The 16,695-nt window shown below is 35.8% G+C and overlaps 1 protein-coding gene across 1 annotated transcript in view; it reads right to left on the bottom strand.

Moving 5' to 3' along the window:
• The window catches only part of chrna11 (cholinergic receptor, nicotinic, alpha 11), a 36,847-nt gene that overhangs the window by 5,935 nt on the left and 14,217 nt on the right, over positions 1-16,695 (bottom strand). The window contains exons 6-9 of the mRNA XM_051137046.1: positions 14,002-14,169; positions 9,041-9,235; positions 4,785-4,871; positions 3,220-3,329 (exon numbers count right to left, since the gene is read on the bottom strand). Of these exons, the coding sequence (XP_050993003.1) occupies positions 3,220-3,329; positions 4,785-4,871; positions 9,041-9,235; positions 14,002-14,169 (560 nt within the window). The remainder of the gene's footprint in view (positions 1-3,219; positions 3,330-4,784; positions 4,872-9,040; positions 9,236-14,001; positions 14,170-16,695) is intronic.

The raw sequence follows: 16,695 nt of genomic DNA, 5'->3' as shown, positions 1-16,695 counted from the left end.
ACAAGCAGTAGCTAGCGTCTGCTGAGTCAAGAGGGGAAAAGTTGTGGAAAGAAAGGAGTTGTAAAACAGCAACATATGACAGCAAGGACTATGACGCAGAGAGAGATAAAGAGGTGACAAGCTAGAATTATTCAGTTGCATTGCCGAGTCCTGGCCAAGGAGAGGCATAAAGCATGGCAAAATGTACGACTAGTGGGTTTGGCACTGCTTTCATCTGCAGAAAAACTGCAGTTTAAGCAACTAGGTCCTTTTTTGGCATATTCACACATTTTGGTGTATTAAAAGATCACTCAATACAAGCCAGTGCATGTCTGGCTATCATAAACAAAAGCAGTGCAATATCAAAAACTTTGCAGAATATTTATAATGAAAGAACAGGCATTACTAAGACACAGACCTGTAGGCATTACTAAGACACAGACCTGAATATATTTCTCTCTTTTAAATACAGGTCCAGATGCCCTTGGGGATTTGACAAGCATCACAACAGCATCTTTCCCTTATCAGTATCCACCTTTTGGCATCATCTTCTTAACTGTCTCTCTTTTTAGCTCTTTAGATCGTAAGATAACTACCATTGCTGTTATGTAAGTGTTGCTTTTTTCCCAGTTGTTCAGAGAAAGAGGGTTTTCTTTTTCAACCCCTTTGAGCCCTGGCTCGGGCAGACATCTTCAATAACTACACATGTCATGTTTTGGGTGTGAATGTTGCTAAAAGCTGATCCCAGGATAGGATCCTAGGACGTTGTGCTCTGGCAAGCGTGTCGCTATTATTATTGCTCATACTTTGAGTTAGAGATTTAAAAAACCTCTAACCTTCAGTATTAATCCTCTAATTGTGCAGCCGATATGCACTATTACTTTTCTAAGCAATGAGGCACAGTTTTTGTGAAGCAGCACAACTGTTTTCTATGGAAGCCCACCACTGAATAAAATTCTGACTTTTTTAAACTCTCAATGTACCCGTTGCAAAAACCCACTCTCCTGCTATGTCCAACAAACAATTTTGGCTCTTTAATGTGTTATGATAGATAACTGTACTGCCTTATTAGATCAATCAACACGTGAACCAATTGTCTTTTCTTCTCTACTTAAAGCACGAAAAAGACATGAACATCAAAATGTATTTCCACCACAGAAAGATGTCAATACATGCTATTTTTCCAAGTTTAAGTCCACCGAAGTTATTCTGCTCTCCTGTCTGATTTGTTTGTCGGACAGAATGGCAGATTTGGTGTTATGATTGGTCAGACTGCCTGACAATCAAGCTGTTTGCAAAGCAGCAATTGTGAGTTATAAAGTCAGAATTGCGAGACATAAACTCGCAATTCTGAGAAATAGTGACAGTTTACTTTATTTCTCGGAATTGCGTCATAAACACAATTCTGACTCTTTTTCTCAGAATTGCAAGTTTGCAAGTTTGCAGAATTGCAAGTTTGCAATTCTGACTTTATAACACGCAATTGTGAGTCATTTAGTCAGAATTGTGAGAAGTCGCAATTCTGAGAAATAGTCACAGTTCTGAGAAATAAAGAAATGCAAGATATAAACACAATTCTGAGAAATAAAGTTGCATTTATGAGAAATAAACTCTCAATTCACTTTATTTCTCAAAACTGTGAGATATAAACTCACAATTCGGTCTTTATACGCAGTTGTGAGTTATTACATCAGAATTGTGAGATAGCAACTCACAATTTTGAGAAATAGTCAAAATTCTGAGAAATAAAGACAGATTTGCAAGATATAAACTCACAATTCTGAGAAATAAAGTAAGAATTGCAATATATGAACACAATTCTGAGAAATAAAGTCACAATTCTGAGAAATAAAGTCAGAATTTACTTTATTTCTCAGAACTGCGAAATATAAACTCACAATTCTGACTTTACACGCAATGTATCTTGCAATTCCTCCTTATTACTGTTGCTATATCAGACAAACACTGCTGCTTTGACACTACATATCATGTTCTGCAACAATACATCATGGAGCAATGAGGAAACTGTCAACATGCCATCAGACAAGACAGAGAAGGTTAATTCTAATATGAAACAAGGTCTCAGCTTTAAAATGTTGTCATTTTTCAAGAAATGTAAACAATAAATACTATTTTGTGGCTCTTTAATGCGTCGTGACAGATCACAGTATTGCCTTATTAGATCAATGACACGTGAACTGATCGTCTTTTCTTCATTTAAAGCATGAATGAACATTAGAACGTATTTTCCTTCAACCATGGAAAGACATCAATACACACAATGTTCCAAGTTTAAGTCCACCAAAATTAGCCTACTCTCCTGTCTGACTTGTTTGTAGGACAGATTTAGGGTTGTGATTGGTCAGATCACCTGAAGGAACACGCAATTGCTAGTTAAGTCAGAATTATGAGATATAAACTCGCAATTCTAAGAACATATCAGTCTTTTTTCCCCCTCTAAATTGGACTTAATAACTCACAATTGCAAGTTTATACCTCGCAATTCTAAGAAAAAAGTCAGAATTGCTTGAAATTTGTATTTTTTATTCACAACGGAAACAGGCTTTCGCAGTTTTCAACATTGATAAAAAAGTTTCAATAAAAAAATGTTTCTTGAGCACCAAATCAGCATATTAGAATGATATCTGAAGGATCATGTGACACTGAAAATTACAGTAATGGATGTGTAAAATTCACCTTTTCCATCACAGGAATAAAATAAATTTTAATATGTATATATTAATGTTTTGTAAACAAATAAACGCAGCCTTGGAGGGCATAACAAGATCTTTCAAAAACATTTACAAAAATCAAACCAACCCCAAACTTTTGAACAGTAGCATATAATGGCATTTTCTTAAGAAGTACGTAAAAACCTAGTTGTGACGCAGAATTGATGTTAGTCTCATTGAGTAAATACACCTGTCAGCTTTCTCTTGTTGTTGCATTTGGCTTTGTAAGTGAATGTGGTTCGATCAGCGGGACCAGGGCACATCAGCTGAGCTGCTAATTGGCTTGCAGAATGCTCAAATACGGTCATTCATCAGCGCCGACAGATCGCAGATCTATATCCATCTGCATCCTATTTACTCATTTAGTCCCCTTCTGTTGCCGTTATCTCTATTATCATTGAATAAGTAAATTACTGCTTTCAATCCAGCTGACATGAGAGACATTGTTTCTTGCATTTGTGGATTCAGGGCATTGATTATGTATGTGTTTGTGTGTGAACAGACGTACCCATTTGGGCATGTTCCCTCCGTTGGGGTCATGATGGTGATACTGGAGCACAACCACCGTCGCAATAACTGACATTCCAACAATGATCATTATGCTGGCAAAATACTGTCCTGAGAGAGAAACAAAGAGAGAAAGGAAGAGAATATGGCATGCATAAACCTTTCATTTATTACTCTTAGCAGAAGAGGCTTTTATCATCCAGTCATACTAGTAAAAAGCAGGGCAAATGTAACAAAAAAGGGGCATTGATTATAAAAGGGTGACGCAGGGAAGAAAGGCAGAATGAGGAACAGATGAGCGAACCATAAAAACTCAATCATAAAGGAGAGGGGGAAGCAGACAGGAGAGACAAAGCGCTGTGGGTGAACACTCTTCCAGCAAACGCATTTCTGCAGATTACATCTTTGCGGCTTCTGAGGGCCTATAAACCAGAGAGAATGTGGGGCGGATCATCTCTATGTCTAGGTGTGTTTCATTTTTATTTTTCTCCTGCTTCTTCTCTCTCCTGACCTGCTCATCATTTCCAGTTAGCAGTCTTTTACGATTCATGTTGCAAATTACCATGAGAAGCCAAGCATACGCCTGCCAAGACCAGGGCTTCTGGCCGCGATACAGAATGGTGATCAATTTATTCTTCGGTGGTGCAATGTGTGCATCTGAGCACACGTAAAATATCTCACATCCTAATGCACCACATTTACATGTCATTAACAAGAAAATATTTAAGCTCAAAGGCTTGGATGAAGACTAATACTGAAGCTGAACTACTGAAACATACCATAGGAATAGTTCACCCAAAAATGAAACATTTCTGAAAATGTGCTCACCCTCAGGCCAGCCAAGATGTAGATGAGTTTGCTTCTTCATGAGAACAGATTTGGATAAATTTAGCATTAAGCATTCTTAGCGTCACTTATTTACTAAATGGATCCTCTGCAGTGAATGAGTGCCATCAGAATGAGAGTCCAAACAGCTAATAAAACATATAATCCACATGACTCAAATCCATAAGTTAATGCCTTGTGAAGTGAAAAGCTGTGTGCTTCCAAGAAACACAAATCCATCTTAAAAGGAGTTTAAACTAGTTACTTCTGGTTAAAACACGAGTCCATAATCGATAATAACATCTCTCCCAGTAAAAAAGTCGACCCCCCTATAGTCCTCTAAAAAAATCAAAATCACTGACATATTTGTTTACAACTGTTTTCGACTGTTTGCTTATAAACAGTGCTTGATATGTGCATATTCCTCTCTTGATTCAGACAAGATAAGAATATTATGAATAGAGGACATGTATTTTAGCTGGAAGAAATGCATTTACATATAAAAAAAGTGTTTTTAATCAGCTGTTTAGACTCTCATTCTGACAGCACCCATTCACTGCAGAGGATCCATTGGTGATAAAGTGATGTAATGCAAAATTTCCTCAAATTTTGTTTATCAGTTTATCTATAATTTGGATGGTCTAAGGGCGAGTACATTTTTGCAGCTAATTTTCAGTTTTGGATAAACAATATCTTCAAAATATATTAAAATATGCACAAACACAGACATGCATGCTTTACCTATTAGCGGGATGGAGTCTGAGGTTGCTGGCATGATTTCTGCCACCAATAACATGAAGACTGTTAATGAGAGTAGCACAGTAATACCTGTGAATAAGCATAAAACAAAAAGAAATGGACTGCATGAAACATACATGTAATTGCATGAATAATACACATCTATAACAAGTTACTAGATATTTAATTGTCCAGTTCGACAAATTGGTCAGTATTTGACCATTTTTTGACATATTTGTAGTTTGTTTTTTGTTTTGTTTTTATATTTTGACTTCATTAAACTATGAATTTAAGGTTTATTTAATTTGAGCTAAGTTTTGTTTCTCATATTACTATAAATCAAATTCTGTCTACTAAGTCTACAGAACTTTTAACTATAGTGTGTGTGTTTATACATATACACACACACACACACATTTTCATAGGCATTAAATCTTCAACCCTGCAGTGTAGATATCAGCATCTGCCATTGAAAACCAATAGCAGTCGAGCACTAAAAAAAAGCGTAGTTCTACAGCATCTCTAGTTATGTGTGACATTGGCACTACATAAGATGCCCAAACACAGCTTCTTATTGGACGTAACTCATTTTGACAGAATTTGATTGGATCTGATTGGACGGCAGTGCAGGGCTTGATGGAGTGATACATAAAGTGAATTACATCAGGCCATTTCTCTTCCTCAATCGCTCTTTAGTTCAGTTCAAGTCATCTCCCTCCCTCTCCGGCTGCTATCCATCTCTTCCCCCACACACACAATCCATCCATCTCTATCTGCTGTTTAAATCCGCTTCCGCTCTCCCACTCAGCCTCCTTCCTCTTACATATGTTATTTTGCTTAGATTTATAAGTGCTATCTAGGCATAATGAACACTCAATAAAATTATTGTCACAAATACTCCGCCAAATGAGAATAACTGAATACATCAACTGGACTCGTTTAAAAAAAAAAAACTTGGCTTTACATCAGGGCTACCATTAAAATTTAAAATGAATTAATTTTGTGATATGCTGGTTAATTTAACACAATTATTGGACCTTTTACTGTTTGCATTACTTTGTATTACAGCCTGTGCATTAGTGGTGGGGATTTTTTAGTGCTTGTCAGTAGGTGGCAACAAGTGATTTATGAGTGAGTCACTGAATTGTTCATTCAATAGATTTGTTTAAAAACACTTTGATTTGACTTTCATTAATGAAACAAGTTACTGTCTTAATGAGTCATTAACTTATCCCATTCATTCAAAAACACATTCATTTAGAAAAGTTAACACTATTTAAAAAAATTGCCAGAAAAATTGGAATATAAAATTTAAAATTCAGGAAAAATACCTGTAAAAAAATAAATTAATAAATGCAGATTTTTTTTTTTGTTTTTTACACAGTGAGTGAGTCTTTGAGTCATTCACTCAACCGATTCATTCAAAAACACTGATTCATTTAGAAACAAAATTAGCACTGAAAAAATTTTTTTTTTTTTTTTTTTTTTTTTAAAAGAGGACTGGTAATTTTCTGCCAGGAATACAAAATTCTAAATACAGGTAAAAAAAAAAAATACAGGTTCGTTAAAAAAAAAAAAAAAAAAAAAAAAAAAAAAAAAAAAAAATTGATTGATGAAAATGAACCACTGATTGTTTGGAAATATTTTTGTTGTAGGAGCAAAAATAGAAATAATTACTTCCAATACTGTTTCTAAAATGTACAATACTCAGCATTCTTGTTTATTTAACTGGTGTATAAAACAAATTAATAAATGCAATCAATTAAATTAACATTGTGAGGGCTTTTTACTTAGGAAAAAAACAGTATCACTAAAACCGTTTGAGGTAGATTGAGGTTTGAGGTAGATTGGTTATTGTTTCTTAATTGTTTCTTAAAGGAGAAGTCCACTTCCAGAACAGCAATTTACAAATAATTTACTCACCCATTTGTCATCCAAGATGTTCATGTCTTTCTGTCTTCAGTCATAAAGAAATCATGGTTTTTGAGGAAAACATTTCAGGATTTTTCTTCATATAATGGACTTCAATTGTGCCCCCGATTTTGAACTTCCAAAATGTAGTTTAAATGCAGCTTTAAAAGGCTCTAAACGATCCCAGCCGAGGAAGAAGGGTCTTATCTAGCGAAACAATCTTTTTCATTTTTTTTGAAAAATAAAAATTTGTATACTTTTTAAGCACAAAAGCTCATGTAGCACAGGCTCTGGGATGCACGTTCTTGAATGATTCGTTCATTTTAAACGAATCTTTATTGTGACTCTGGAAGAACGAGTCTCGGGGAGTGATTCATTCAGTCGCGCATACGCAACATCCTATTAGGTTCTGTACTGGGTTCTTATGGGGCTGTCACGTGATGAACAAACGACTTAAACCCGAAAACTTGTCAGATAAGAGGTGAGGTGAGCTAATCATAGACTGAAGACCCAGGTAAACAATGAATTAATCTCTTCTGTTTCTTATAGCATTATAGTTTTGTCTTGTTTGTAGTGGATCCACGTTTGTGTAAGCAGTAGATGTGTTAGGGAAGTAACACGTAACATTTTAAATATATTTTGCCAAAATGAATGAAATGACTCGATAAAAGATACATTCATTTTGCTGAACGAGACTCAAAGGTCTGAGTCAGTAAAATGATCTGAACTTCCCATCACTACTACGAATCACGTCTAAGTTCATCGTCTGTGTACTCCGGCTCAAAAAGGTTGAGAATTGTGAAAAACTCCATCTTATTTTCTCCTACAACTTCAGAATCGTCCAACATCATTGTAGCTTTTTGCTTGTAAATAACGTTTGACTTACTTGCACTTTGTTAGTCTTTGCGCGTTCGCTTTGTAAACACTGGGTCTGTAGTTCGGCATGACCTTTCAACGTGATTCAATAGTACGTGAACGCGCATCCCAGAGCCTGTGCTACACAAGCTTTTGTGCTTAAAAAGTATACAAATTTGTATTTTTAAAAAAAAAATGACAGATCGTTTCACTAGATAAGACCTTCTTCCTCGGCTGGGATCATTTAGGACCTTTTGAAGCTGCATTTAAACTACATTTTGGAAGTTCAAAATCAGGGGCACAATTGAAATCCATTATATGAAGAAAAATCCTGAAATGTTTTCCTCAAAAACCATAATTTTTTTATGACTGAAGACAGAAAGACATGAACATCTTGGATGACAAGGGGGTGAGTAAATTATTTGTAAATTGTTGTTCTGGAAGTGGACTTCTCCTTTAACGGGATGGTCCACCCAAAAATGACCACCGTGTCATTATTTATTCACCCTCATGTTATTTGTACATATAATAGTTACTAATAAGAACCAAAACCAACATTCTTCCAAATATCTTCCTATGTTCCACAAAAAAGTCTAAATACAGATTTAGACTGACATGAGGGTAATAAATGATGACACAATTTTCATTGTAGGTGGATTATTCATTTAATATAAGCTTCTTAGAAAAACATAAAGCATATATATAAAGCATTTATATATATATATATGTTTGGGGTCTTTTTTTAAGGTCTATCCTAAAGCTAGTTTCTGATTTGACATCTATCAAAGATGTTTCAATATTGCAGGCCGTGTTCCTGGAAAGTGCAATGCATTCTCTCTCTTTCACTCTTACACATATTGACTCATCACTGCTTTAATTACATCAGTAGATTAATTGCCCATATGAGCGTACAGCAAAGCACTTCCCTTCACCGTGCTTGCAGTGATACACATTCTTGAACTGAGGAAACTGCCTCTTTTCGGTTCTCTTTGGTTGCGCTAAGCTTCTGTCTTCTCGTGTCTCCTCTACTTATATACTGTGAATACCCTTCAGTTCATGCCTCTTTACATTTCCTGACAGATATATCAAAAATTCTTTCCATTCAGTCTCTAGTGACTGTTTTTACTCCTCTTTGAACTGTCTGCATCTTTTGATGCCAAAGGTCTCCTGACAGAGAGTGGATAAAAGCCCTTGATATAAACCCAGAGTTCATTCGACATGACACAATCAGGCGCTATCTGTGAAATGAGCACCCACACATTTTCTTTTGCATGTCCCTGCTCTCTGTTTTGTGCCTAGACCTTGGCAAGGCTGTGCACTGAAATTGAGATATGCAAAAATATACAACATCTCTCGTCCAAATCAATCATGTTTAGTTAGAAAACATGCATAATCTAAAAAAGAAGATCTTCAAATCTGATCCCATCTCCACATCTCCCTGCTCCAGTAAGCTGTCAATATATTTCTCATTCTCTGTCTTTCTTGCATAATACCTAGTGAAATCTTCTCTCCGGAGTCGGCAGGCAGTAGAAAGATAAGCAAGGTCATGGATGAAAGGAGGACGCAGGGAATGAGAAGGTTTAAGGCGTAGTAGAGCGTCCGTCTGCGGATGGTCACCACAAATGTCACATCTGGATAGGGTTCCTTACAGCAGTCATAGTACAGCTCGTTTCTTGTGCCCGGCACACCTGATTAGACACAGCATGTGAGGAGAATAATGAGTAATGAAGGAGGGACAAAAAAAAGTGTATGCTTGTTTTTTTTATGGATTGGTCTCATGTTCAAAGAGATGCTGTTGTCCTCAAGAGCAGCCGATGCTGCTCTTCCACCTTTGATCTACTAGCAAAAAACAACATCCTAATCAGCAGATGCCAGCAAGAAGCAAGTTCTTCTCATCCTTTAGTCTGAATATCATTAGAGATCCCCAAAGTTGTTTCATATTGTCCACGGTAGCCTTTCAAAAACGTAAAAGAGGGAAACCAAAACGAAAGTGGAAGTGAGAAACAGACTGGAATAGTTTACAAGAATACACCTTTTATGTTCTACAGAAAAGAAAAAGTTTAGAGCAATATGATGAAACACAATGAAACGGTGTATTTTTAGGTGAATCATTTCTAACTGCGGTTCATGAGGGAACTGCAGGGGTTTCACAAGTTGATGAAAAGCTAGTATTTGATTAATTAGGGCTGCATGATAATTGCAATATGATCCATTGTATTCAGCAGCTTGGCTTACAGTAAATGCTGCAAACTACATCTCTGCTTGTGCTGTGAGTTTAACTTGTGAGTTTAAAGAGCAGGTCATATAGGTTTTAAAAAAAAAAATATATATATATATATATATATATATATATTTATATGTATATATATTCTTTGCAGTTTGTAATAGGGATGCGCGGTATACCGGTTCTGGAAAAATACAGATATATATTTTACTTCAAACGGTTCAATGCTATCATTTTGATTAATTCTTAATGTTGTACCGGAGTGCTTCCCAAATTGCTGCGAAATAGGTAAACGTGATAACAGAACAACGCAATGGATCATCAAACAGATGAAACTCCATCAACACACTCGAAACTAGTAAATAAAGACAACAGCAGAAGTGAAACATAGCATTATTTTCCAAAACGAGCTGACCTTACTTCACCTGTATGCAAGCTTTGCTATAAATCATATGTTGCCACAGGAGGCGACACATCAAATCTTTCCAAGCATTTGTCACTTGCTCACCCTGATCTTTAACGCAAATTTAGAGATCAACAGCTGAGTGCATCCTTCATAAATTCAGTTTTAATCAACTGATCACAACTGATCAACGCACATACATAAGACGTGATACAGAGTAAACACGAAGGCTCAAATGTGCTTGACACACTAGAAGCAGTTTAGCTTTGGTCACAAAATATTTGCACTTGCATTTCAAACAATCAAATATTAATTGAATTTGAATGAAGCAAGTTTTAGTTTTTAATTTTAGTATCAATAATATGAAGGGAATGTTTCTGCCACGCCGCCAACCACTTAATGTTATATGAAGCAGTCGAGAGAGCGCGAGATAGATTTATATTTAATGCCTTTTCTTTGTCTGAGTCTGAAATCTGAAAACAATTAGAGAGAGAGATATAATAATGTGATTTTTAAATACTTTGACTGTTAGAATAAGACTTTATAGTAAAGCAAACATTGTTGAAGGTGTCATCGGATGCCCATTTTCCACAAGTTGATATGATTCTTTAGGGTCTTAATGAAAAGTCTATAATATACTTTGGTTAAAAATTCTCAATGGTAGTGTAAAACAACACCCTTTTTACCTTGTCAAAATCAGCTCCTGTTCTGGTTGAGGTTGAGAAGACACTGTTTTCTGTGCTGTCAAGGCAAGTTTTTGTTTTCATTGCCAAAAGATGATGATGTGAAGAATACAATACCACAGCAATACAATTAGAACCTTTTGTTGTGCTCGTCATTTTACCGACGACTGCTAATCTAATCTTTGGCTTCTAATCTTCTTTATTTGGACCAAGCGTCTTTGAACAACAACCTGTAAGTACGATTGATATGTTATGTGTATATTTTCAAGTGCTCAAAATTACTAGTTTTTTGTGCTAATGTGATGTGTAACATTACCTAGTACAGCTTTAGGTTTCCAGGTAAAGCACGATATTACTTTCTTTCTGAAATAGTTCTGAAAATTCACTGTGAACCCACTATTTCCTAAGAATGTGTCGATTAATGTAGACTGTCATTGTTCTAATTTTTTTCTTTTTTAATAATAAAGAATGTAACTTAGACATATATTGGTTTACAAACTTTATTGTTTTACTCGGCTAACATATCCACCATTATTGTTTACGGTTTAGCAGCTAAATTTTAGCTGTGGACATGATTCGCTTGCATAAATGTTAAATAAAATGTTTTTATGTCATTACTTTAAGAACGGATTAGAGCACTATATTATTGTTTTATGTAAAGTAGCATGCTCAGGGTTGCCAGGTAGGTAAAACTAACCCTATCGTATTTTGAGGGGGAGGTCCTCTGTTAAAAACCCCGCTTTTTTGGGGTTCCACTGGTAAATTTGCATTCCAGGGGATAAATATGACGTTATTGTGGTTGTTCAACCCACGGCATCAAAAACAACCATGGACTTGGCAACACAGATGGTAGCGCTCACTAACTTGCTCAAGTACTCCACTCTGTGCCAGTCACAACAGGCTTGGCCTGCTGACCAATCACAGCAGAGCAGGCTTATGGAAGAGAGGGGTTTACAGACATTACACTTAAAACTGATTCGAATGAACCGTTTCGAAATCATGGACAAATGACTCTATGTATAAATGTATATTCTTTAACTTATTTATACATTTATACTTATCTTTCTTTAACTTATTTATACATTGCATCATTTTTGTGGACTGAAGCTTAGAGCATTTTAGCAGTATTCCGCCAAAATAAAATATTTAAAGCTTGAGGATTTTGAACATTTGAAATTTAACAATTTAAGACATAATTACTATTATTATGGTAACTTGTAGTGTAAATTAAATTGCTATTATAGTTATTAAATATTCATTATTATTATTCAGTTTGGGTTCCTAAAACACCTGTGTGAATCTAATGCGGACTGAGACATTAACACTACTAAAAAGAGGTTTATGTCCACTTTAAAGTTCAGCTACAAAGTCAAAATAAACTTCTTTTTATGCAATATTTTGCATTACTTGCCATGTGACTATTAACCAACAGAAAACTGTCAAAAGAAATTAAGGTTTTTGAGGAAAACATTCCAGGTTTTTTCTTTATATAGTGGACTTCAATGGGAGCCAACAGGTCGAAGGTCCAAATTGCAGTTTTAATTCAGGTTGGAAGGGCTCTACACGTTCCCAGACGAGGAATAAGGGTGTTATCTAGCAAAACGATTGCTCATTTTCTAAAAAAAAAAAAAAAATTACATACTTTTTAACCACAAATGCTCATCTTGCACTTGTTTTATTTTACACACTATGTAGTCATGTTGGAAAGGTCATGCTTCATCTTAGTAGGGTTAAAATCTCTCGTTTTCTCCTCCAACTTCAAAATCATCTGACATCGTTGTTTTAACTTTTTTTGTGAAGGGCATTTGACATTCTTTGCACATTTGTTTTGTAAACACTGGGTCGGTACTTAAGCCAACGTCACGCATGCCCTTCCCAACATGACTACGCAATGTGCAATGTCGAGCTAGTGTGAGATGAGCATTTGTGGTTAAAAAGTATCTACTGGAGAAAATCCTGTAATGTTTTCCTCAAAAACCTTAATTTCTTTTTGACTGAAGAAAGAAAAACATGAACATCTTGGATGACATGGGAGTAAGTAAATTATCAGGAACTTTTTATTCTGAAAGTGAACTAATCCTTTAATCGAGGACCAGTTACAAAAAAACTAGTATGACTAACTAACAGTTAAGCAAGAGTGTTACTTTCCGGATTCAAATGAAACCAATCTATGATTTTATGTAACTGATTTGACGTTATAACCAGTCTTAAAGGAGAAGTCTACTTCCAAAACAAAGATTCACATATAATTTACTCACCCCCTTGTCATCCAAGATGTTCATGTCTTTCTTTCTTCAGTTTTAAAGAAATCTTTTTTTTTTTTGAGGAAGACATTTGAGGATTTTTCTCCATATAATGGACTGATATGGTGCCCCGGGTTTGAACTTCCAAAGTGCGGTTTTAAACTGCATTTTGGAAGTACAAACGTGGGGCACCATAGCAGTCCATTACATGTAAAAAAAAAAAATGTTTTCCTCAAAAAAAACAATTTCTTTACGACTGAAGAAAGAAAGACATGACAAGGGGGTGAGTACATTATCTGTTAAGTGGAAGTGTACTTCTCCTTAAAGAAAAAAAATATTTAGACAATGAAAATTGTTTCAGTCTTTCTAATGTCAAACAAGCAAGCTGAAGAATTAAAAATTTTCAAGGTCAAGACAGTGACTGGCATGACATTACAGGTGTTCACAGCAAGACAGAAGCAAAATAGCGAATTACCCAATGAAGCAAATGAGAAGAGAGTCAGTAAGAGACAGAATTGTGCAGAGCAAGATGTTTTTCCAGTCCGCTTCCTCTTATCCACTCAATTTAATTACATTAATTTGAATACTAACAGGCTCATCGGATGAATATGAATGGACATGAATTTAACAAGATGGGCTGGAATATTTTCTTTTCTAATTCTGAAGACATTTCTGTTCTATATACAGCAGGTTAGAGTTCTCAGGCCTGTCGGCTTCAAGGTCTACTTACAGCATCTGTACTTCTTCAAAATATGCAGTATGCATTTTAACCATGTAAACATGCATCTGCCAAACTGACCTCTCACTGCCTGAGCCGTTGTCAGTTTCTACAGCAACACAAAGCAAACATCATAATCTGCCTGTGGGTGTTACATTCGCTTGGTTGTTTCTACTCACTCACCCACAAGATCCCACTCTCCGTTGGGCATGTAGCCAGAGATATCAGCCTCATTCATCTGGAGATCCAGCAGCCATCCGTCAAACGTCCACGAGCCGAATTTAAGCTCGCACTTCTGGATGTCAAACGGAAACCAGCGTACGTCCACGTTACAAGTGCTCATGAAGATACCTGGGATGAAGAGAACAAATATAAGGAAAACTATTCAAGCTTTCATTTTGATCCAGAGTCAGTATTCAAACGAATGTAGTGCTTCGAAGTGCCACAGCGCTTCTTCATCAGCGCCGTATTGCAGCAGCCAACACCAAATTGAATCCAACTGACCTTTTCGCTGGTGTAAAACCAGACAGTTAAAAGATACACATTCAGAAATGCCAGAGCCCTGGGAAACACTATTACATAAAGACCTTTATGCACTGTACGGATAACCAGGCTGACACGCTCATTATTATTACAAACACACACACACAGACACCAGATGACTCATATCAGCAACCAAATACACTCACTCAAGTTTAAATACCACAAATTAGCCAGATAAACTGGAAACTTATTGTTTCAAACAGTTTACAAATAACCCATTTTGAACAGTGCAAAAGAAGAATTTTGACAGATACGGATGAGAACAGTAATAAGAGTAATTCATTTTATACCGCACAGCGGTCTAAACCACCACCTCAAACAGCTTCCTAATCATTCACTTACATATTTATTGAAGAAATCACACCTGAGATGGAACAAAGGCAGGGAAAGGGAAGCTCGATGGGGCTTGTGTTGCCTCTGAACGATGATTTAACGATCTAGCAAATTTACCCCAAAAAAATCACGCCGTGTACCTTTCACAGTCTCTTCTGAACAAGTGATTCTCACAAACATATTTCAAAAGCACAAGTACTAAATCACCACAGATGTAAGCATCACTTGTGCTTGAATGGAATTATTGAAGAACAACTGACAAACTGCAAGCTGTAGCGCAAACAGTTTTCAATTGCTAAAGTGTTCTGAGTGGTTGTCAGAGTTGCTAAATAGTCCTAAAAAAAGCTCATCCTGATTTCAATCACTTATCACTAAAACTATAAACTTTATAATCTTTAAAAGCTTTAAAACTAAAAGAACATGTATTATTCATGCAGTAATCATCATTTATGTCTGTAAGTTAGGCTTAGGAGTTTGTTCAAATGAGCAATAGTAGTAGTGATGTTTTCAGTAGCAAGTAACTCAAAGCCTTTTCAAAGTGAAAAAAAAAAACAAAGAACATGCTGTTCATTCCCCTGACTACGCTAAATACATTTTAGCCTTCGAAAAGTAGTTTCCAGATCTGAGAAAAATGAGAAAAGGATTTCATACAAAAAGAAAAACATTGATGTTAGATCAAGATACAGTGATATTTTTTAGGTCATACATAACGATCTGCTGTACTGACCCTATCCACAAATCTCTTTAAACTGATGTGCACTGCTTTAGAAGATTCTTGAATAATTCACCTCTGTGCTGGGCCTATGATATGAGACAGACGTTTTTCTTTAATCTATGGTCCAGATGAAGACCAGAAAGTCTTGTGAAAATGGTCCCAGGATCTTAATTCCCAGTTTGGGGGGGGTGCGACTTTGAAAATGCTCAATCTGATACCACAATCATAAGCCAGAGCCTTCTTCTTCTCCTTAATATCATATATATATATATACACACACAGTTGAAGTCAAAAGTTTACATACACCTTGCAGAATCTGCAAAATGCATGTTATTTTTTATTTAGTACTTAAATAAGATATTTCACATAAAATATATTTAAATATAGTCCACAAGAGAAAATAATAGTTTAATTTATCAAAGTGACCCTGTTCAAAAGTTTACATACACTTGATTCTTCATACTACATTGTTACCTGAATGATCCACAGCTGTGTTTTTTTGTTTAGTGATAGTTGTTCATGCGTCCCTTGTTTGTTCTGAACAGTTAAACTGCCTGCTGTTCTTCAGAAAAATCCTTCAGGCTCCACAAACTCTTTGGTTTTGCAGCATTTTTGTGTATTTGAACCCTTTCCATCAACCACCGTATGATTTTAAGATCCAAATGAGGGGACTCATATGCAACTATTACAAAAGGTTCAAATGCTCACTGATGCTCCAGAAGGAAACACAATGCATTATGAGCCGGGGGATGAAAGCTTCTTGAATTTGAAGATTAGAGTAAATGTACCTTATTTCTGGGGAACATGTAAATATCTTCTGTGGCTTCTGAAGGGCACTACTAAATGAACTATGATATTTAGGCAAAATAAGAAAAATGTACACATCCTCATTTCATTCAAAAGTTTTCACCCGCTACTCTTAATGCATGGTTTTTATTCTTCTGGAGCATCAATGAGCGTTTGAACCTCCTGTAATAGTTGCATATGAGTCCCTCAGTTGTCCTCAGTGTGAAAACATGAATATAAAAATCATACTGTCATTTTGGAAAGGGTTTAAATACACAAAAATTCTGAAAAACCAAATAATTTGTGGGACCTGAAGTATTTTTCTGAGAAACAGCAGGCAGTTTAACTGTTCAGGACAAACAAGGGACTCATGAACAACTATCAATAAACAAAAAAGCAGCTGTGGATCATTCCGGTAACAACACGGTATTAAGTATCAAGTGTATGTAAACTTTTGAACACGGTCATTTTTTTTTTTATTCAACTATTATTTTTTTCTT

This window comes from Labeo rohita, chromosome 19, assembly GCF_022985175.1.
Source record: "Labeo rohita strain BAU-BD-2019 chromosome 19, IGBB_LRoh.1.0, whole genome shotgun sequence".
In the NCBI taxonomy this organism is placed as follows: Eukaryota; Metazoa; Chordata; class Actinopteri; order Cypriniformes; family Cyprinidae; genus Labeo; species Labeo rohita.
Note: the sequence above shows the minus strand (reverse complement) of the source record. Positions and strands in the feature narration are given on the sequence as shown.